Source organism: Sinocyclocheilus anshuiensis, unplaced genomic scaffold (assembly GCF_001515605.1).
Source record: "Sinocyclocheilus anshuiensis isolate Anshui unplaced genomic scaffold, SAMN03320099.WGS_v1.1 scaffold209, whole genome shotgun sequence".
Classification (NCBI taxonomy): domain Eukaryota; kingdom Metazoa; phylum Chordata; class Actinopteri; order Cypriniformes; family Cyprinidae; genus Sinocyclocheilus; species Sinocyclocheilus anshuiensis.
The window spans coordinates 1,593,464-1,617,475 of record NW_015540880.1 but is presented as its reverse complement, the minus strand read 5'-3'; the positions used below and the strand labels follow the sequence as shown (position 1 = coordinate 1,617,475).

The window sequence follows — 24,012 nt, the reverse complement described above, 5'->3', positions numbered from 1 at the left end:
TGCAAATGCAGAACAAATTCACAGAGTTATCAGTCATTATTTGGTGAAAATGATCCTTTGCATCTTCAAATCTGGTCTGTCAAACAGCATTGGTTCATGACTGCCTCGTGACCGTTTTGTTTTTGGCAGAACTATCCCTTTAACTGAAATAGGATATGGTCGCACATTCAGTTTCTGCTCCATAGTGCGTCTCCCTTATGGCGGCCTGACAGTTGCATCAGCGAAAGCCTTTTTCTACTTCCATGGTCTGCGAAATCATCCATTAGAATGAATCAAAACACATTTTTAGTCGAGTCCATCTCTCACATACACAGATGCGCAAACTCATCCGTCATCCCACTGGAGGGCATGAAGCCTCATTCCTCTTTTTGAGAAGCGCAATGCCCTTGTTAGCTTGTTTGACGGGCAGCGCAATCGCTCAATCCAATTTCGCCATGATTGCGAGACGTGTACATATGTCGCGTGTGTGTTTGTAAAGGCTGCCTCTCCCAGCAGGGAGTGAAGGTGGAGAAATGTGAAGAAAGACATGCCTTCTGCTCCTGTATTGTTTTTTAGACAGATCTCTCTCTCACTGATCACATAGACAAAACCGTCCCACATGCACAGAAGTGCACCGGCGATGCACATGAGTGGATATATGCAATACAGGAGAATCAGCACTCGTGTGTGTGTGTTTTCACAAGGTCATCAAGTTCTTCCATGGGACATAAAAAAAACTGTACAGTTGTTGCTGTGGTGTAGTGGTTAGCATACATGTTGTGTTGCTCATGTGGATGGTGCAGGTTTGAGACTTGTGAATTGTCCTGATTCAATTATCCTAAATATGGCAATGTTTTAGTGCCATATTTAAAAAAAAAAAACCTTTCCGTAAAAGTTTTGGCCGTAGAAAGTGTTTATGCCAAGCGAAATGTGAGAGGAATTTTGTTCTCCTTGGCCACGACTTCAATCTTGAAATTCAAGTACTTTTATTCTTGTATTTTTGACCTTATTCTCATAATGTTGCTACTTTAATTTTGTAATATTACGACTTTTCACTTCATTTTCAATTCAGTTCATTGTCGCAAGTGATTTAAAAAAAATTATAAAAAATTACTGCTTTCATCTCATAGTGGCTTTATTGCAATTTTGCCTTTTTCAAAATATTACCACTTTAATCTTGTAATGTTGTGACTGTATTGTCATAATTGACTTTACAAAATATTACTACTACTTAATGTTTTAACAGTAATTTAGATTTTTTTCTAATTATTACTAAATCCTTTAATGTTAGTTTATCGTCATAATTGACTTTCATCTCATAATTACTTTATTGTTATTTTGACTTTATTTTTAATATATTTGTACTTCAGTCTTGTGATGTTAAGATTTTGTCATAACTGACTTATCAAAATATTGCAATATAATATTATGAAATATTATCAAAAACTACTTTCATAATAGATTTCATGTGATTTTGACCGTTTTTCAAAATATGAATCCTTTAATCTTGTAAGTTTACCACTTCATTATGTAATCTTTGACTTTGTTTTCATAAAGGACTTATAGTATATGAGATTATTCTCAAAACATTATGACTTTATTCTCGTAATGCTATATCTCAGATTTTGTTAACATCGTAAACATTGTTGTAAACTTGTGAGACAGAATCTGCAATTTTTTGCACTGATTTTTGAATTAATTTAAACATGGTAAAATGTGTGTAGCTGAGAGCTGAGATTACTGCAATCTTATAGGTAGCTGAAAGCAAAATCATTTCACAAACATAAATGAAAGGAATGTAGGATGCATAACGGCTTGTGAATGATGGCTGTTCCAATCTTGAGGAAATCTGTGGATATTTCTGCCGAGTTTTGCACTCAGAATCCATGTGTCTGGTTATTTCATGCGCACACAAGAACACAGGTGTGACATACTCTAGTGGATCTCTGTGCATCTGCGGTGTCAGGGGAGGGAGTGGCAGACAGGAAGCACACGCTCCTATAGCTCTCCATTAATCAGTCTGATGAGAATGGATTATATTGAGCCGGTGTGAAATGGTTCTCATTCATTTTCAGCCACACACAATGGAGTGTCGCCGAGCCTCTGTCAATCACACGCGCACAAAATCTCTTTCATATGCATCCACAAACTTTATCATCAGCTCAGACAACAACACACAATCCAGTTGCATGTCGTCTAACACACAGAAGAGAGCGGATTTATCGACTAGTCTCTGATAAAGTGGTTTATATTGATTAATGATGTGTGCGAGAAAGGCTTGTTAGAGACATAGGCATATATCAGGTGTGAAATTGTGTTGGACAAACAGAAAATGGTTGACGACTCATTGAATTTAGGCACAAACCGTGCTTGTCCATAGTAGCATGTTATGTATAAGTGATAAATAAACGGCCAGTCTGCATAGAAATAAAACACACAATATATTGATTTCTAAAGACACTTTTTGTCATTTCATTGAGTGCTTCTGCCACAATAATGTTGCATTGTATGCCTATGTTATCTTCATTTGGGGGCTTAATTATGTGATTTAACGGTGGTTAATTCAGTTAATAATTGCCATCTGATGTAATTGATTTGTTTGATAGCCCTAGTTTATACACATTTTGAACATCTAAACCTTTACAAATCAATCCATGCATATGAAAACAGTCTTTCAGATCTTTCAAGTTCTTTGATCAGTGTTTAAATCAGATTGGTTTATACAGGGTTTGTTTTTGCAGATACATTTTGTCCCAAAAACCCTTGAATTCTGAGTCCTGTTTTTTCTCATTCTATTTCAGGGATGACATCTTTTATCATTAATAATACTAATTTACTGACATGCGTACACACACGGCCAGCGGATTATTGATATTTGTGGACAGCCTTTCTTCTGGTCCTTTATGTACATTTAATATACTTGCATCGTCTGAAGCCAGTGGGCTGTGTGTCTGTGCCTGTGTTTGAAATGAAATACTAGCATACTGCATACTGCCTTTAAAAAATAGTATGTGAAGGTCACAATAGAGTGCAACAGTCAGGTTCCGGAAGCAATAATCCCATTCAATTGATTTGAACAATTACTTCAACCATTAAAGACAGGTCTACTGAGAGTTACAAGGTTGTCATCAACCCACATTATTTCAACTTATTTTTAAAATAATCTAGTTTAACATCAGAACTCTTGGTTAAAACTACATTACCCATGATTCTGCAAAGAAATCTCAACAATCAGAGAATTACATCAAGCAAATCATGCCAAAAGAGCTCTTTAGCACCCTCCCACTCAGATGAAGCACAGAAAATGATGTAATAAAGTCAGTCTCCCTACACTCTCAAACTACTTTTTGTATATATTTATATGCATATTTTGCAATAAACATAAAATACATTGTTTCTCTCTCATTATAATCAACATCTAAATCAAATTATGAAATAGAATACTAATCAAAATGAGCATTAGTTTTATTTTTCTCTATCATTTTTAATGTTTGTGTCATTCACAGTGCTTCATAGGATTGTAGTTTTGTACCTTTGTCTTTTTTGTCTGATTTTCAAACACTTTTTGCTTTAAATCATAGTTTGTAATAGCTTATAACTGTATAACAGAGATGTTTTAAATACCTATGGAAAAAATACTTCTAGACCCAAGGCTACTGAAAAGGTGGGAAAGCACTGTTGCACTCTTATGCAACAAAGAACATTTCAAGTTATGGTCTGTTCATTGTGTAATCCCGTTTTTATCATCATAGAAATATACATGGTTATTTATTGGTTATATTTTCAATCCAACTTTGAATGTCTTGGCAGTCCTATTCCTGTAATTTAGTGTTGAAGTTTTAGATTTGTTTTAAATCTGTTAGATGTGTCTTGGGTCTGATTACACTGAGAATCTCCTGCAGAGTGCTTTCATCCACACAAACACGCACACACATAAAGCACTAACATGTTCTTCTCTGCGGTCTCTCCTTCCTGTCACTCCTTTCACTTTCCACTCACCTTCACTCCTCTCTTCACCACCCCTCCTCTCCTCTCCTTGTCTTTTGGTGCAGATCTTCGTAATAGCTCAGAATCTCATGCAAAGTTATAAAAGACAGGGGAAATGCTTTTTTTTACTCCTCATTGGTTTTGAGGGCTATTTGTCCTAGTATTTCTGTCAGAGAATAACTCTTAAAAGGATAGTTCACCTGAAAATTGACATTTTGTCATCGTTTACTCACCCTCATGTTTACTATAATTCCTTTTAAGTAGGTTAGAAGTTAGGTGGCATGATAGGAAGTGATGTCGTCACTTTAGAGAGTTACTTCCTATGTTGACAATAGTAAGAAGACTACTCTCAGGCCCTTCCTCCCTCTCTTCCTTTAGTGGCTTCTCCAGACCGTCCAATGTAGCTCCTACTCGCGTGGTGCTGCTCTCTACCTCCTTCTCTACTCTTCCTCCTCCTCCTCTTCCTCCCTCCACGCAGCTGTCTCCCAGGTACAGGCATGCCTGCGTTTCTCCACTAACCCTCCTACCTTGCTGCTGCCTTTCTCTTCATCTTCCTTCCTCTCGTTTGTCCCGTCTGTCTCGCCACTCCATTTCCTAATAGAGGCCATGTTTACTCCTGGTATTAACATCTTTAACAGGTGGTCAGCTGAGACTGATTGCATGACCATTTTGTTATTTTGAGGGTAAATTCTCAAAATGTTGTTTTTTAGAGTCAAAGAGTTGTCAACAAATGCAACTTTTATGTGCTGAACATGATCTGTCTCACTGTATATTGATGTCAGGCAAAAACAGATGTTCTGAGGACTTTGTATGGGACTTTTCCATTTAATTTGATCAAACATTTTCAATAGCTAGATGGATGTGGATGGTCTCCACTGTCAGATCAGGATGGATTACTGTTTACATGTACAAGTTAAGCAACCATAATCTTAGGAAAGTGATATGTAATTAAACATATTATTTAAAAATCATAATATTATTATTAATAAAATTATATTAATTTATTATTATTGCTAATTCAGTGTAATGAAAATGAATGAGAACTGTCAGACTCTGAAAATTACCATTAAAATTGTCCATCTAACTCTTGTTTTTCTTAATAAAATTATTATTATTATTATTATATTTTAGCAACTTACAGTACATTGCATTTAAGTTTTTTTTATTTAATGTACACATTTTTGTACTTAATTTACTTACAGTAAAAGTGTAAATTGACCCTGAGCTTAGGAAAGGTAATACAGTAATTTTAACAATAATAATATGAATGCATCATATTATTATTTTTATGCAATTGGCAGATCTTTTATGCAAAGCCGCTTGCATTACATTAAAGGTATACATTTTGTCAGTTCATGCATTTCCGGGAAGTCAAACCCATGATCTTGCATTGTTAGCGCCATGCTGTACTTTGAGAAATTAATTTTGAAAAATTATAATTTGGACCTTGTTTACACCTGTATTAATTGCCGTCCAACAGATGTGAGGTGTAAACATGGTCAGAGAGCTGAAGTCCCAGCAGTCTGTGTGTAGTCTCTCCTACCTGCATGTTTCTTTCTCTGTCCGACGTCTGTCATATTCAGCTTTTTAGAGTAGATTGTGAATGTTCTAATCAGATGCTTGCCAGCACACACACAAAATTTAAAAATGTCTGTTTGGTGTGCGTCCTCTTTCTTCTCTGCTGTGCGTGTGTGTGTGTGTCTCTATTCTCTAATCCCTCCCGTGGTGCATGTCTTTCCCCAATGTCTCCATGTCACACTAATCCACAATGTAAAATTGCCCAAATGCCATCAGATCCTGCGGCGGCCTGATTCTTCTCGCACTCACGCTATGACTATGTCAGAGCAGCGGTTCACCAGGAAATCTCTACATTTACACACTGTGGACTACCGGAGATAAAACCTCATGCATACTTTTAAACCAATGATTTTAACTGAAAGTGTTGTAGTTTTTCACCTCAAAGGAGTCTTAAAGGGATAGTTCACCTCAAAATGAAAATTATCACTTAATTATGACTTCTGTGCAATCCTAGCCATTCTTTTCAGTGTTATGAATGTGAATGAGGACTGTCAAACTCAGAAAATTACATAAAAGCGCCATAAAAGTGGTCCATATGATGCTTGTTTGGTCTTCTGATGCAATATGATTGTATGAGGAACAGATAAACCTTTTAAGTTGCTATTCACCGACAATTTAGCACATTTATTAAAGTTTAAAGTGAAGTAGCAATGATTCGATCGTGAATCAGACATTCAGATCTTTTCATTGAATTGCTTGACAAAAGCTGTCTTAATGATTTATTTTTCTGAATCAGCTTACTGGAGGGGACAATTGTTTGTAAATTACGATTTCAATTTGGTCTGGTTCTTACACAAAACTATAATATGACTTAAAAAGACCTAAAATGTAGTTCATGAGTTATACAGACCACTTTTATGGTGTTTCTATGGACTTAATCTTTAAAATGTATCTTTAAAGCATTTAAAATTACTCCATTTGTAAAGAACGTCATGACAGATTGTTCATTATTGGGTGGACTAATTCTTTAATCAAACAATTTTGATTAAAAATAATAAGAACTTTTTCATCTCAAGGGAAATACAAAATTGTTATCTTAAGCAAGTTCACTCAGTTGCATTTTTGTTTAGACTGGCGGTACAGACATGTTCGTAAATAACTTTAATACAGGTTGTCATTTTAAGTGCTGTTTTGTCATTCCTTACAGTCGGTAGCGGCTGTGTGCTGAAATTTTATTTTCTTTAACGAAAGTTGTTTTATGGTCATTTTATGCTTTGTTTTTAATGGCATGTCATTTTTTGTTGTTGTTTTTTCCCTCGCAGACAGTGTGGCTACAGTAAAGCCAGCCAGGAGGGGGATGAGCAACTCTACTTCCAGTGTGAGTATCACGTTGTGTTTCCGTGCATACATGTGCATTCATTCCACAAATCAACTGGACTGTCAGGTTTATTTCTGAAGGTGGTAATGGATATAGCTTGTCAGAGACTGAGAGCTGAGGTGGAAGAGAAAGGGAAAAAACAAACTGGAAAATTGAGTGATCAGTGATAAAGAGAGATTAGGGATGTGTAAAGTGGCACTGCATTAACGTCTAAGTCCATGTACGTGCATTTACACCAGCCAGCCTAATGCTCCAGTCCATTAGCATGTTTCAGACGCCCTCTGAGATGAAAAGAGGGGGGAGGGTGTTACCAGTCTTTGAACAAAGATGCCATATTGCTGCATCCAGTGTTGAAGAATATTGTCAAAGTAATGCATTGAAATGCATACATATGTTAAGTTACAATTGCACTACGTTTTATTATTGCCAGTTTACTGAGACTCTCTGGTATCAGAACGGAAGCTCTATGGATGGATTGTGATAATTGTTTTACATTGAAAGTTGACAAAGCAGATGTATATTAAGAGTGGTTTCCTGTCTTCTCTTCACTGTCTTTGTTTAAAAAAAAAAATTTTAATTAATTAATTCATTTAAAAAAAACAGCTGCACAGTGCTGGTGATGCCCAGTTACTGCGTGTGTGCGTAATGAGTGTCTGTGCAGAGCAGTCATGCAGATGGGGCATTAAATCTGCTGAAACAATGAACACTGGCGAGCTTCACACACTTTTGAGCTGGTTTGTGCCAAGTCTGTCTCACAGCATATCTGTACAGTATATAAAACTTATATTTGCATGTATTCATTAACCTCTTATACTCTGATCTATAGTATTTAACTTGTAAATATGCACATTATGGACACTTGTACAGGAGGAAGATTGCCATGAGGATGTATGGAGGAGACACAGATTTGTTTAAATCTTTCATGTTTCATGTGATAAATATATATATTTTTTGTAAATAACACTTTTCTCTTTATTGAAGCCAGATTTCGGTTTCTTTTCAGTTGCTTATTAGCATGCATATTACTAGAATATTAGCCATTTATTAGTACTAATTAAGCACATATTAATGCCTTATTCTACATGACCTTATTCTACATCCCTAATCCCCAATACCTAAACTTAACAACTACCTTACTAACTATTAATAAGCAGCAAATTAGGAATTTACTGAGGGAAAAGTCGTAGTTAATAGTGAATGTGTTCCCTGTTCTAAAGTGTTACCCAGATTTCCAAGCAAAACATGGTGATGTAAGGCTTATTCTTATTCCAGCTACAATTAAGTATTTAGTAAGACTATATATAAACATATAAACGTCATATGGACTAGATTTTATAAATACATTTCATATGGATAGAATAGATTAAACAGTATATGAATAATTAATCGTAAAGAATGCCAAAGAGGGGCAATAATTTGTATATAGTGTATGTATTTGTATATAGAACTATAACCCAGATAAAATCATGATTATGTGTATTTTCATTCATCTTAACTGTTATTATATACCTGATTTTATGTAATTAATTTATGTGCTGCTCCTTTAAGGACAGGTATGTTTTTAGCCAATCAGCATTCATTGCTGGTTTTGGCTCCATGATGTCTTAAAAGAGCAGCACAAAAATAAATGAAATGAAACAAGTTTATAATTCAAGAATTAGAACAAAAAAAAATGTATTACAAAAATGTAATGTGCAAATGAATGAAAGCACACTAAAAGGTGTTCTATCTGGGTTACATAACACAATCTTGTGCTTTCTGGAAACTAGGCCAAATGTTCACTGTTCAAGGAAGAATTTAAGGAATCCCTCAGATCCTTCACCTTCCAGCAAAAGAACAAAATTTCAAACAAGAACCATTCATTGAAAACAACGAGAGGTGTACAAATAGTATAAAAAGAGTATAAACTCAGATTTTCCTTCAAAATTACCACGAGCACAATTCTCTGTCACGCAGTCTCATACTGAACTATTTCCCACATGTTTCACAAATTAAATCCCATCAGCATCATCAGATATTCTCTCGCTCTCGCTTCGCCCTGGGCGCAGTTCGGGTGACCCATCGTGCGTGATCTCTGCGTCTCCCACCGTCATTTGTTTTACAGATTTGTTTGTCTATCTGTTATACAACTAGCCCTATAAGCACACTCTCTTTTCACCCTGCATGCATGTTCTGTTTGTTTTATATGCATATTTTTGGATGACCTAGAAACAATGGTAGGGATCAGTGCTTTAGCTGTCATTATGAAATCACTGAGGCCTACTTTGTTTGTGTGTGTATGTAGAACCAGCAGCTGTGAATTTAATGCTTTAGATATGCAAACTTATATGCATATACATGGTTTGTGGTTGTTAGTGTATGGGGATTTACATAGCTACTGTATGTATTTGGTACACAATTGTCCACAGAACTAAATCTGACAAGGCATTTCTTTGGGGAACGTCTTCAAAGGTAAAAAAGGATCATTTAAGTGTATAAATAAAATGTGTATGCAAATACATACTTCTATTTTATTTTTTCCCCCATGTAGTATTTCTTTGATTTTGGTCATATTATGTTCATATTACTTATAATGAATGTTGTTCACATTTAGATAACTATGTGAAGTGTTTGTGTGCCTGGCTGTTTGGGGATCTGGGTATTTTTGTTTAAAAATGTCTTTATAGACTTAATTATAGTCTAAATTACTTAAGTATAAACTTGTCTATATGTGAAATTGAGTGCATTCTTTCACTTTATGGTTTTTATCCGAGTGCCAGGCTTATTGTAGTTTTGTACATTTCATTATTTTTTTATTTAATTTTAGTTCAAGTTGGTTTTAACGGTTTAGTTTTTTTTTTTCTTCTATTATTTAAAATTTGGTTTCAGTATATTATATATCTTAAACAACAATACAAATCTTCCTATAATGAGACATATACAGAGGTACTTTTCAAAAACTGCATCATGCATAAATAACGGCATAATTTTTATAATTTACAACAACTCAGCATACTGCAGTACTTGTGGACAATCAGATGTACTATAATTGTGTAATTTCTTCTACGTTGTTACAGCCTCTACTCTACTGTAAATGCAGTAATTCTGCAGTAATTTATCTACCATCGCACTGGTGTTTTCAGGGCATTTTTGGATTCAGCAGCTTGGACTGGACTCACTAAGATCTTGTTTCTTAGGACCCTTGTCGTACAACAACTACTTTGTCAAAGTTTGTAAAGTTCGTGACATTGAAATATATTCATGAGTTTTTGAGACCATTTGGATCAACTTAACAGAACTTTCTTTCACACTGCTTTTGCAACATTTCCCAAGGAACACAGCAGTATTATATGATGTAACCACTTTGCACAGTTTTTTGTTGTTGTTGTGGTGGTGTCATCAATTTCAGATTTAACTGGCAGAATACAGTGATAGAGTCAGTGTAAAAAAAGTTATACTTTTTGTTTTCACTAATAATTTAGTGCATTCCTATTAGTTTTAATTCATCTGCAAACTCCTGCTTTTAGTTTTAGAGAACACATATATATTATGTAACTATAACCTTGGTGTGAATGTATGAAAGCTTCTTTGGCTGAATCAGATCGTTTGATAAAAACAAACCCAAACAGAAACTAATAGGAAGTAAACTGAACTGGACCCCTAAATCACTGTAATAACAGCCTCAAGTGTGAATGCGACATGTGCTAGAAAAGCCTCATTCCTGTGGAAGAGGCTTTCGATCCTGAGCCGCACTCTCATGATGGAATGGAGCACCTTTAATTTGCTTTGTAATTGTATTCTTAAGTATGGGTGTATGTATGTGAGCTTCAGATCAATAAGCTGTTATGAGACTGTGAAGTTGAGACCCTGGTCTGCTTTGGGTCGATGCTGACTTGTAAGCACATTTCAGAGTAAGACTGCCGCACTGCCTTTGAGTAGATGAAGCATGACATAATGCAAGGATACAGTAAAAGAATACAGCATCAAAATAATAAAACAGTATTTTTAATTTTTATATCTGGTGATCTTTTTGTGGATTTCATTTTAAATATAAATGTAAAATTAATAAATCTTCGTTAGCAACATGTATAAGTATACTGCACTATAAACACTATGTTACTGTATTATATAACTAGATAGTACATGTCCAGTTACATTTTCTCATGCGTGTCCAAAACTCAATGCCATGATGTGTTCTAGCTGGTTGCCAGGGGGTTGCTTTTTGGTTGCTAAGGTGATTACTCACTGGCCTACCCACATTTCCTAAAATAGCAAACTATGTGATATTCGCCGTGTTGTGAATAGTGAATGAGTTAATGCATCAGCACATTTAGACACAGTATATGCATGAATGCTTAAAATGCCTCTTGTCGTTTATGTTCTTTCATGCATGTTTTGAGATGTTGTGATGGACATGAGCAGAGGCAAAATTTCCAGTTTTCCATCCTCTCTTTCCACACTGACAGCTACTATCATGTCGTATGAGACAATGAGATCAGATTTCATCACATGCAAAATAACAGTGAGGAGAGTCAAGCTTTGAAAACCAAAATGTATGAACAGAGCATATGATATTCTGATACTTAGAGGTGGCTCAGTGTAAGTCTATTGGAGTTTGTCGCCTATTTCATTGATAATAACAGTGAATCAATCAATATTAATACTGAGTGTAGTACCACCAATTATATATATTTTTGTTTTCATTTTTCAGTTAAAATCCCAACCCGAAGGACCTACATTGACCCAGAAACCTGTGAAGATCTGCTCCAGGCGGTTCATGCCTTTGCCAAAGAACTGGACATATCTAGCATCAAGATCGAGAGGATAGTCCATACAGGTACCAGACATCAAAACCTCCCTACTTCACTCTGACGTTTACCATTATCCAATTCATATTCCTGCAAATGTATTTTCTTTTTGGGACAGTTTTAAGGTTTTTCAATGCTGTGTGTCAAATTCTATGAAAACTAGTCATTAGTTTATATCAGAAATTAAGGCTTTGTCATCATTTACTGACCCTCATGTTGTGTTCAAATCCATTTCTTCTTTGGAACACAAAGTACGTTTACTGATAATCTTTGTCCATAAAATTCCAATGAATGAGGACAGGGGCTTTCAATTTTCAAAAAGAAGCAAAAGCACCATAATAGTATCTATGCAAACTAGGCATCACGTTTTCTCAAAAATAAAGGTTCTGTCATCATTTACTGATCCTCATGTTGTGTCCAAACCCCATATGACTCATTATTTTGAAACTAAATTTACAGCTAATGTTAATGTACAAAATGTATCTAATGCTAAAGTTATTTACTGCTAATTTTTCTATAAAATTGCAATGAATGAGGACGGGAGCTTTCAAGCTTCAAAACAGGAAGCAAAAGTACCATAAAGGTGGTCCATATGTAATTTAAGTCATTATTCACAACATGAGTGCAAGTAAATGGTGTCATAATTTTCATTTTGGGTAACTGTTCCTTTAATTGACGGGCAATGTTTTCATTTATGCTACATTATGAGAAACAAATAAACATCAAGTGAACCCTTGCCTTCTTCAGGAGACTTTGGCGAGGTTTGTCGAGGTTGCCTGAAGCTTCCCAGCAAACGAGAGTTGCCTGTGGCCATAAAGACCCTTCGTGCGGGCTGCTCGGAAAAACAGAGACGCTCATTCCTCAGCGAGGCAGGAATTCTGGGACAGTTTGATCACGCCAACATTGTGCGTCTGGAGGGAGTCATCACCAGAGGTCAGTAGAGACAAAGAGATGTATGGCAAGTATGGCAAGGAAGAAAAGAGAGATGTATGGGACGTCCCTCTGTAGAAAATGAAAGCTGTGGGGCGATTGGGACGATTCCTCGCAGGACAGGGAAAGACAAAGAACGAGAGGAATTAGGGATTTGATGGCCCTCACCTGAAAGAGATTCAGGAGGCAGAATAGATGATATGTCCCTCCACTGAAAAAGAAAAAAGGAGGGATGAGCCGGTTGTCCCACTGCAGTAATGGAAAAGAGAATGATAAGCCATTGATTGGACAGTTTATTGGGAAGTGGACCCTTGAATAAATGGGCCAGTCCTCAAAAGCGCAAGAACAGAAAAGGAAGGAAAGGTCGATACTTGCAGGATGGATGATCATCAGAGGTAAAAGATCAAGGACAATGAGGAGCTGTAGATGTTATCACCTCCAGGAAGGACAGAACGAGGAAAAACAAGCTTAAAAAGGAAAAAAAGGAAAGGAAAGGACGTGACGTGTGGCCAAGTATGGTGACCCATACTTGGAATTTGTGCTCTGCATTTAACCCATCCAAGTGCACACACACACAGCAGTGAGTAGTGAACAAACACGCACACACACACACTGTGAACACACACCCGGAGCAGTGGGCAGCCATATTGCTGCGGCGCCTGGGGAACAGTTGGGGGTTCGGTGCCTTGCTCAAGGGTCTCACCTTAGTCATGGTATTGAAGGTGGAGAGAGCGCTGGTAACAATCCCTGCCGGACTTGAGACTCGAGCCTGTGACCTTCGGGTTATAAGTCCGACTCTCTATCCATTAGGCCACGACTTAAATGAAACTGGTAACTCTCAGTCAACAAGTGTGACAAAGGGAAACTTGGCTCGGGGTGGAGATGTACGGAGAGAGAAGAACAGATCCATCTTTAGATTGATCGATGCGATGTTCCTGGAGATAAAACAGCTAGATGGATTTGCCTAGTGTGTTCTTGCCGAAAGGAATGAGGGATGATGAAGGTGTTGTGAAGACAGGGAAGAAAAGAGGGGAAGGCAGATTTGCTGAATTAAAGAACTAGCAGTGCTGATATTAGTCTGGGACTTTGTGTATTAGTGCTGAAGGAATTATTAACGTTTGTGATTTAAGATTGAATCTACATGTAGAAAATGATAGAAATGTGTGCATGAAGAGACGTATTAAGAGTGTTGGATTTTGTGCATGTTGGAGAAGTGGTTCCCAACTCGTTCTGTATTAGTATTACCAAGAACAACATAAATGCAAAAACAGCGGAAGTGTGAATCTGTTGTGAATTTGTTAGAGTGCATAATGACAAAAGACCACTATCTATTACAGTTATTCTTCATTCTTTTGCCAGCAATATCATTGCATTTTCTAAAAAAAAAAAAAAGGCATTATGCACTTTTGCAACATTCTGTAATTCTGCAACTCTTAAGTCTACTTCTTTATCCAAAAAGTGGAAATTTAGTTTTCAGTGACAACTTTCCTCTTTCTTCTGACCCTTAAAATTAAACATGCATTTTTGCTACTGTACCTTTAAAACTAATGTATGTAAATGACCTCTATGTACACTGCTGTTCAAAAGTTTGGGGTAAGATTTTTAAATGTTTTTGAAAGAGATCTCACCAAGGCTGTGTTTATTTGATCAAAAATACAGTAAAACAGTAATATTGTGAAATATTATTACAACTTAAAATAACTGCTTTCTGTTTGAATATTTTAAAATATAATTCATTGCTGTGATGGCAAAGCTTGATCCTTTAGAAATCATTCTAATATGCTGATTATATTATTATTTGATATTATATTATATACTATTATTTGATGAATAGGAAGTTCAAAAGAACAGCCTTTATTTGAAATAGAAATCTTTTGTAACATTATTACTCACTTCTGATTAATTTAATGTGTCCTTAAATAAAAGTATTCATTTCTTATAAATTAATTAATGAATTAATAAACGTACACCCCCAAACTTTTGAACGTTAGTGTATAGTACTGCATAGTTACTGACCCATTTTTGCCACTTCTTGAATGGTCTGACTCTGGGTGGTCTGGTGAGCTTTACATTGTGAAAGGTAGAATATGTATATGTAGTACATAAATCTCTCTTATTTGAATAGAGGAAAAGAAAATCCCTATTTAAATGCTCCCTTATTTAAATTTATAGTGTGATTTTTTTATTTTTTTTTCCAAAAACTTGTTGGTTCTTGTTTTTATTGTTTTAAATGAAGAGTAAGATACCATTTATTCAGTGGTATTTTGAAGAGAAGAATGAATTGGGATTTTGGGATTGAATTAGCCTGTCAGTGTGTGTGTGTGTGTGTGTACTTTTGCCTAGAGACGGTGCATTTTATAACATAATCAATGGAAAGAAAAAAATAACTCTCGTTATGAGGAGAACAAACTTGGATTTCTGTGCTATTCCCACACAATTCCTGCCATCTGCAGCAATTAGTATTAGTTTGTTTCCAGCAAAAACTCTGAAGTCAGAAAGAAGACATTATTTCAAGAATATGGCATTTGACAAAAGCACAAAGTGCATAAAGTCACATATTTATTATGCGCATACTCATAAAACCAACGGCTGCCTATTAAAAGGCCATCTTCATTTGAACAACAGAGACGGAAAGCCATGCAGTCGTCCTTTGTGATGCACACTTCAGGGAGATTCTTTAAATGTCAAGGCTAGCGGCTACGGCCAAACACATGCACACAGCTTTGTGTGTCATTCTGGGAGGAGTTTCTCTTACCCCTGTGTGCGTGTGCGTGTGCGTGTGCGTGTGCGTGTGCGCGTGTGCGTGCGTGTGTGTGTGTGTGTGTGTGCAACAGCAGATGTTCACGTTGGAATAATTGGTGGCCAAATCACAGCAAGCCCCCTTAATGACTCTAATCTTTCTCCCTGACTTCTCCTCCTCCACCTGCAAATCTCTGTTTTTTTTTTTTTCTGCCATTTGCCTCCTGAAAGCTACACACCCCTCCTCTTCATCCAGCTGTCAGACCGTAGACCTCCACAGCTCTAGTGGCATGGGCTCAGAGCTGAGAGCCCAGTAGGAGGTCTCCTGATTGGGGTTGGTCAGGCATGTCCGGTCCTCCCCGCAGGAGGTGTGATGGAGCTGGGAATGGTAGATTGACCAGACTGATAGTGCAGCCTCCTGTTCATTGGGCTGGTCATTGAATTCTGCAGATTGTTGGTGTCGGTGAACGTGATTGAGGGATCTGTCTCTCTCTCTCTTTCTACCTCTCTTCCTTGCTCTCTCTTTTGCTCTAACACCTGGGGATTTACCGCTATCCACCTCCCTAATGGAGCATACTTCCCTCGTCTTTCTTTGGGCGCTTTGCTTTCTATCACTCACTGTCTAATGCTCACTGGAAATACAGACACAAAGATATTATTACACAGTGCTATTGAATACTTCATTCTGATTGGTCAGTTGCAGTTGCAATTGTCTGTCTGTCAGTTCTTTGTCTATCTATCTAGTTTTTGCTACTATACCTTTAAAACTATTTGGCGTTCTGTCTTCCTATCTATTATTTTAACATTCTATCTATCATTCTATCTTATTTTCTCTTGCTCTATGATTCTATCTGTCTACAGTGACTTGCTGACTGTATAATCTCTTACATAACACTTACACTTTTATGAAAATGTGTTTTTGTGCCCTTTGGGCAACCCTACCATGTCCTCTTTCCTTGCTGAAGGATTAAACAAACATGATCCAATTATTTCTTTAAAGGTTTTTTTTTTATTATTATTGCTGCAGGCAACACTATGATGATTGTGGTGGAGAGCATGGCCAACGGAGCCCTGGACTCTTTCCTGCGGGTAAGAGAATGTATTTTGTGTCTGTTTGTTCTGCTGACTATAATATTATATGGTTATATATTATATAATATAGTCATCAGATGCAAAATGCTGAGTACAGTAAATGGTATATATAAAAATTTTAAGTTACATTACAAAACCTGCAGATGTGATTTGTTGATAAAAAGAAAACAATGAGAGGAAGAGCCAAGTGAGGCATTTTATCTAGTCTCAGAGTCAGATGAAGTGACATTCTTGAAAGGAAGTGAAATGATTGTTATTTGTTCCAAGTTCTCATAAGTATTTCAGTGTTTATGTTCTAAATTGTTGTTTTCTTCCCATTTTCCTTTCCCTTTTTTTACATTCCAATGTCCTTTTCTTACCCTTTTTTTTCCTTTTTCCTTATTTCCTTTTTCCATTGTTCCTTTTTTTCTTTTTTTGTCCCTCTCCATTGTATGTTCCTTTCCCTACATTATCATTCCTTTTCCCTTTCTCATTTCTTTTATTTTTCCCTTTCTTTTCCCTTTAATTTCCTCTCCATTGTCCTTCCTTTTTTTCTTCTGTTTTTATTCAATTCAATGTTTTTCCTTTTTCAATTTTCAATGTTCCTTTTTTCCCCTCTACATCGTATGTTACTTTTCTTACTTTACCACTCTGTTTCCCTTTCTCTTTCCCTTTGCTTTTTTCTCTTGGCAACATTTGTGTCATTCCTTCCTTCCTTTCACTCCCTCTTTTTTCTGCTCAGAAACACGAAGGTCAGTTGACTGTTCTTCAGCTGGTGGATTTGCTGAGTGGAGTGGCGTCTGGGATGAAGTATCTGACAGAGATGGGTTTTATCCATCGCCGTCTGGCTGCTCACAAAGTCCTGGTGAACAGCAGCCTGGTCTGCAAAGTGTCAGGCTTCAGACCTCTTCAGGACGACAAAATAGAGGCAGTCTACAGCACACTAGTGAGTATTTTACCATAATGCAACACAGCACTCTCAAACACTTCTGAATGAGTTCGAAGAGCCAATGGTAGTCAGCATTTCTCTAAAAGTCAAAGCATAGCTCTTATCTAGTTTATCAAACTTTTATATGATTTTTTTTTCTTGCGAGTACTGAGCTGAATATGCAGCATATTTTAAGAACGTCTCAGTGCTTCATGCTTCTGTTATGATAAGATGAATGCGGAAGTCAGGATACAGTACGGCACAATAAACCTGTCTTTCACCTACGCAATACACTCACACCGTGATATCACTTTTTTGTGTTTGCCAATGATGTGTTCCTGAATCAACATTTAATCAACGTTTCTTTTATCCTCTTTCTTTTCCTATCCTTTTTTGCTTGTTTTCCTCTCTGATGTCCTTTCCTATGCAATGTCCTGTCCTTTACTATTTTCCGTTCTTTTCTTTATTTTTACGTTGTTGCTTTAGAGAATTCTGCCCACCATGAAATCTGTCAAACTGATTTGTGTCATTTGTGCACCAAAAAAAAAGAGGTTAATCCAGGAACAAGTCCTATTAGCAAAATCGTGGTTACTATTGTAGCCCACTTGTCTGGGCTGGTAATTGAAAGGTTTTGGGTTCAAACTCTTCAAAGAGCAGTTCATGAAGCCTTGAGCAAGTCACTTAACCTCAGGTTGCTTAAGTGGAGATAGTCTCTGTAATTAGTGTGCTCTAAAAATAAAACCTTCTTCAAAATGACCACTTACTAATTAGTAGAAGAAACTATAAGGACTGAGTACATTTGTGTCAGTTTGTTAGACATAACAGGGTCTGTCTTTCTTTTAGCACGGAGGGAAGAGTTTGGTGTTGTGGACGGCCCCAGAGGCCATTCAGTACCATCGTTACAGCTCCGCTTCTGATGTATGGAGCTTCGGTATCGTCATGTGGGAAGTCATGTGCTTCGGGGAGAGACCGTACTGGGACATGGGCAACCAAGATGTACGTCTGTCCCTTTATATTTCTTCTAATGTATCACCACCTGTGCAGTTCTGCATTGCTTTTCCTCTGGTGTTTCTTTCTTAAACCTTTTCTCTCTTTATCTCTTGCTCTCTCTTTTGGGCGGCTGCTTTTCCTCCTCCTTAAGATCTCCCTAAAAATCCTTTTATGTTTGTTTGTGATTTTATATTCTTTTTCTCCCTCCCTCTCTCTTTCCTGCCTCTCGCTGTTGGTAGGATGGGATTTTCCTGTGTGAAGTGAGGAGTTATGCATTTGTATAAAAATTGAAAAGTAGCTAAAGCGAGGGCCTTTAAAGACCCCAGATAAAGAGTGTGTGTATGCGTGTGTGCACTTTGACTTCAAGTCCACTTCAGCTCCGTGTCCAATCAGACTCAGAAGTCACATCACGTGTGGCCTCCTTTTCATGCCTGCAGCAAAGATCCTCATAGTCTCTGAAATAAACCCCGGCTGAAGGACATCACACTTTTGGGATCCCAGTAATAATGTAGTCTTTAAAAATGTAAAGAAACAACAAAATAAAAATTAAACAAATAAATAAGCTTAGCAAATAAAAAAATAACAGTCAAGGACGCATTTTAAAATACACATTGAAATGAAACAGATTCAGTATTGAATCAGTATTGACTCAAATTTTGAATTGGTCCATGCATAGTCTCTATTTTATTTTATTTTATTTTAATAATATTTCTGTGTGATAAGATATGGCTGGAGGGCCAAAGCTGCTTTTCTACTGTGTACATGAGACAAAACACATTTAGAACTGTGAAGTCATTATGAATTAAAGAGCCTCACCACGTAAAGCTTTTAAACAAAAGAGGCCGTCTTTCACTACAAATAGTGAAATGCTCAAATGCTAATGATTGCTGGAGAAAGGCATTCATGCATTTAAAGAATCTTTCATGTTATTAATTTGGTTTAAATAATGTTTGTGTTGTCAAGTGACTTTTAAGTAGTATTTTTATTGAATTAAATGGTATTTAGGATTATCTAATAAAAAAAGATCATATAGGGATGCCAGTCAAGGACACATTTTGAAATACCTACTGAAATGAATTAAATAATAATATAATTTGCTAATTTGTCTCGGAGATGTCATTTATTAGTGGCGATTGATTTGAAAGTACAACGAAAACTTCCCGGAAAAGAATTCGGCAATGAGATGTGTTTACAATGGGGACCAAAAGTGAGTTCACACTGAAGTGGAAATAAACTGAAGCCTTTAGGGTTTGAAAATTTTCAATAAAGAAATGTTATGATGTGAAGAAGAAATGTTTAAGATTCTGCACTATTTGTGCGTCACTAATCAATTTATTCCATTACTCCAAATAGTCAATAATTATGTTTTTGTGTTTAAATGTATGTATATTTACCTTACAGGTAATAAAAGCTATAGAGGATGGTTTCCGGTTACCTGCTCCCGTGAACTGCCCGCCGTCTCTGCACCAGCTCATGCTGGATTGCTGGCAGAAGGAGAGGACAGAGAGACCCACCTTCACCCAGGTCCACAGCGCTCTCAGCAAGACCATGAGGAGCCCGGACAACATCGGGTCCTCCACCCTGGGACGCAGGTACTGAAAAGCTTCTCATGGTTCCCATCTCCATGCAAATCATCCCTTTTCCACTTTCCTATAAGTGTTATATGTTTCTCACTCTGAAGACAGAAATCTCTTTCTGTGTTTGTCAAGGACTCTGGGCTCATCTGTATCACTAGCAGAACGAACACTTCCTTCCTTCCCTTCGTTTAGTTCAGTTGGTGAGTGGTTAGAGGCTGTAGACATGGGCCGCTACAAAGACAACTTCACTGCTGCTGGATACTGTTACCTGGAGTCAGTGGCTCGCATGACAGTTCAGTGAGTGACATTTGAATTAAGTCCCTATAGTGCGTTTCTCTTATTCGGTTTGTGTGTAACTCGCTCCGTTGTTTTTGCAGGGATGTGTTGAGTCTCGGCATCACCTCTCTGGAGCACCAGAAACAGATCCTGTCCGCCATACAGACTCTCAGAGCACAGGTTATCCAGATGCACGGCCGCGGAGTGCAAGTCTGACAGACCCACAGCAGTGTGCTGACTCGCCGAGAAAAGACATATGGACGTCTGTTCTCGTAATTACCCAACAGGCCATTCAGCGGTCAGGAGGTGATAACCAAGTCATTGCAAATGGTAGTTTTCTTCCTAATCGTCACTCTTTCATTCTTTTAGTGAACACTGGTTCTTTTCTTCCACAAACAAGTTCTTGTTTTCTGAGGGGGACAATGTCACAAGCAAGAAAATCCCTCTAGAATAACCTGCGTGCTGATTTTGACCTGCTTTTGACATGAGCTCTATTCCTTTTAGTAGGACTTTAAGGTGGTTGAGACCCTCCGTCACTGTCCCAGAGAAGGGCGGTTTGGCTCTGACCAATCTCAGAGCAATCAAAAGGGTGACATGTATTCCTGTTTTCTTTATCCAAGCAAAACAACTCATGCTTTGTAGCCACTGATCCTCCTTGTTAAGTGGACTAAACCAAGAGCATGTCATCCATGACCATTTGCTCCTCAGACTAGGTGAACATCTTCAGGAAATAAGTTGAGTTCTGATGTAAGGAATCTTAAATAATATGTAAATCCCTTTCTCTGTGTGTATTCTTGATTTGGTTACTGTCTACTTTTTTGCTTTTTGCTTTCTTTCCTCCACACTTTAAACTCATTTCTGAATTTCCGAGTTTAAATTAGTATTGTCGGACATCTGTACTCGTAATGTTCTTTTCTCGTTCTGTCTACTATAGGGACAATGTTTGCATTGCAGTGTCCATGACTTACAGAAGCTTGTACTATATTTATTAGATGATTTATTTATCCGTTTACAGATGCTTACTGAAGTTTGAATGCAGAAATATTGTTTGAAAACGGAAAACATAGCACTGAATCTGGACGTTCAGCTGTCATTTCATCAAAATGCACTTCGATTTTGTTTATGTAATTTCATTTTTTCCCTGCACTTTGAAAGTGAGCGAGTGAATGTGACGGGGATGTATACACACATATACATTCACACATTTACAGACTTTCATTACACGCTGCAACGGCAGGTGCCCGATACTCTCGGACATGTACTTGATGTTGCCGTTTCATACAGCAGAAATGGTTGTTCTTTAGCGAGAATGTTCTGAATGTTCTAGTGTTACTGAATTTAGACTATTGTGTGATGTGAGCGTGTGAACAAGGCTTGATTGGACTTGGATGTGTTTAAGCAGTATTGAATGAAAGCCTAATTCAGAACATTTACAGTTTGATCATAGAAATAGGTCGGTGCAAATCATGTTAAAAAAGACCGTGACACACAGGTTGGATCTGGATTTTGCCACAAATACATATAGTACAAAACAAATGACTGGGTTTTTTTCTTATTTTAGGTTGTTCTTGATTTTTAGGATATAAACAATTAAAGGGTTTTGGAATTTAACGATAAGAGCATCATTTTCACTCTGTGTTTTACAGTTACACACATACAGAGATGCACATTTATCATTATTGCAGCCATATCATATCTGAACATAGCGCAACCCCAATTAATGATCACTTCAAAATGTAAAGGACAGAGACATGATGTACTGTACTGTTTAACAGCCCTTTACCGAATAAGACTCGATTCCCCCTTTGCATTAAGTGTATCATTCTGATCTCTGTTTGATACTGTAAATATGTATTTGAAAATGCAATCTATTTTTATAATTTGTTTGAATAATAATGTGTTGAATGAGATCCTCTCACTGTGTTGAAATGACTTACTGTTTCAATTAGGTGAGTCGCGAAAAAAAGTTGTTTGAAATCAAGTCCTTTTTTTTTTTTTTTTTCGGTTGGAATTTTTCATGATTTTTACCTGTTAGAAAAACAGATGGCTGTTGCAATATTGAAACATGTTATTAAAAAAATACAATACAGGTACCCTAGACTTTATTATGTTTGCTCGTGGTCTTCAGGCTTCCAGCGTACCTGCCTGAATTCATACACGCATTGGAGTCTATTTTAATCATGTGTAATCAATGTCGAGGCACGGCAATCAAGCGTTTCCCGTCAGCTTTCAACTCCCGGAAAAACAGCAGGAAGCAAAAAAGGTGTTCTTTGTTCTGTATTTTTATCAAAAGGGTTCTTTTTAATAAATTATTTTATTTCCAGCTAGATAATTTTTGTATGAAAGTGACAGGATGAAATTACACCAGAGTATTTATTATCATTTCATGTTATGTCTTTCCCACTGTTAGTTATCTAATCCTGATTCTTTTGTTAGATATTAAGTCGTCATTCATTCCAAGAGATTTAAAGATGTCTATGAGCTTTAGTGGATCCAAGTGCTCATATCAATAATAATTCGAAGGGTTTCAATTCTCTCCTTTCACATTTCTTAGTACTAAAAAAATCCCTTGGAGATAATAATGGGGGAGAACTGAAAATACACCAGGTAATACTTCAACTCCCAGCAGTGTGTGTGTGTGTGTGTGTGTGTGTGTGTGTGTGTGTGTGCGCAACGGAGTGTATACATGCTTTTGTGTTCAGATTAAAAGACCCAAAAAGGGTCCACCACTAAGCCGGTGTGAAGGGGAAAGTTTCCAAATACAAACGTTTGATCCAAGCAGTTAAAGTGTCAGGCCTCAAATCGGATTTGGGAAATTAATCCGGATCGGGAGCAAGTGTGAACAAACAAAGTGCAGTGGGGCTTGAACCAGCCTCTCTCTGGGAGTAGGTCTATGTCGTCTCTCGAGGTCCAAATACCGCTCTATAAACTGAGTTCAGTTCATTCACTGAGGATAGAGACGTCAAAGCTGTGTGAGTGTATTTAAGTGACAAAGCCAGTTCTGTTCTGAGGAGGGCCACATCAAAGGAGCAGATGTACAGTGTGTTCTGGAATTCCTGCTGGGCTTTTAGTGGCTTTAAAGTGAACCGTGATTAAATGCTCTAGGAGGTTAAAACTCTAAAAACCAATCATTATTATGCATTAATCTTGATTGACGTGCTTGATTGAAGTAAATAGAAATGTTCTTGTGTGTATTTATATAACCTATACACATACAAATTATATATACTGTATTTATATTTTAGTGGCTTTCTTACATCAATACGCCCGTAGATGTAGGCTATGTTGCTGTCTTCGTGAGTGAGTCATCAAATCGATTCGATCATTAGCAATTCCTTCAAAACACTGATTCAAGAACAAAATTTCTGAATTAGCCTATAGAATATAGCTTACCATTATTTCCACTTAGTGTCAAAAATAGTAAAAGTAGGGGTACTTCCCAGTAAAATATTGTTCATAAATCTTCGTCAATACAGATGTTCTTTTTAATGAGCTGTTTTGAATCAGAAGTAGTGATGCCAGATTCGCGAAAGCATTACTCTTGATCTAATCGGTCAAATGGGTTTGCAAAAAGGTTTTAAAAATTATGACCGTTCGCTCACCCACTGGATCGTTTGCAGTGGTTTCTCACACCGAAATACGGGATATTTTATAAGACAGAAAACAAAACTTGCGTGTCTCATAGTTTGTCAACGATGAAGCAGCTCTTCTGCGTGTACGTGTAGCATGTGAACGGCTCCGTACTGCAAGTAAAGATCCAAAACAGGTTTAAAAATTATTTTATATATATATATATATATATATTATATTATTATTTATTTTATTTTTTAAATAAAGTTAAAATAAAGTTAA

At 36.9% G+C, this 24,012-nt stretch overlaps 1 protein-coding gene across 3 annotated transcripts in view; it reads left to right on the top strand.

Annotated features, from left to right (window-relative positions):
• Window positions 1-21,339, top strand: part of LOC107688368 (ephrin type-A receptor 7-like) — a 131,892-nt gene extending 110,553 nt beyond the window's left edge. Inside the window, exons 9-18 of one of the 3 annotated variants that reach the window (XM_016486021.1) lie at window positions 6,807-6,862; window positions 11,553-11,678; window positions 12,397-12,582; window positions 16,346-16,407; window positions 17,132-17,335; window positions 18,161-18,313; window positions 18,547-18,567; window positions 19,709-19,899; window positions 20,077-20,181; window positions 20,262-21,339. In XM_016486021.1, the coding sequence (XP_016341507.1) occupies window positions 6,807-6,862; window positions 11,553-11,678; window positions 12,397-12,582; window positions 16,346-16,407; window positions 17,132-17,335; window positions 18,161-18,313; window positions 18,547-18,567; window positions 19,709-19,899; window positions 20,077-20,181; window positions 20,262-20,376 (1,219 nt within the window). In that variant the 3' untranslated portion in view covers window positions 20,377-21,339. Of the gene's footprint in view, window positions 1-6,806; window positions 6,863-11,552; window positions 11,679-12,396; window positions 12,583-16,345; window positions 16,408-17,131; window positions 17,336-18,160; window positions 18,314-18,546; window positions 18,568-19,708; window positions 19,900-20,016; window positions 20,182-20,261 lie in introns of all 3 variants that reach the window. The other 2 variants (XM_016486019.1, XM_016486020.1) reach the window with 2 other exon arrangements.
• The last annotated feature ends 2,673 nt before the right edge of the window (window positions 21,340-24,012 follow it).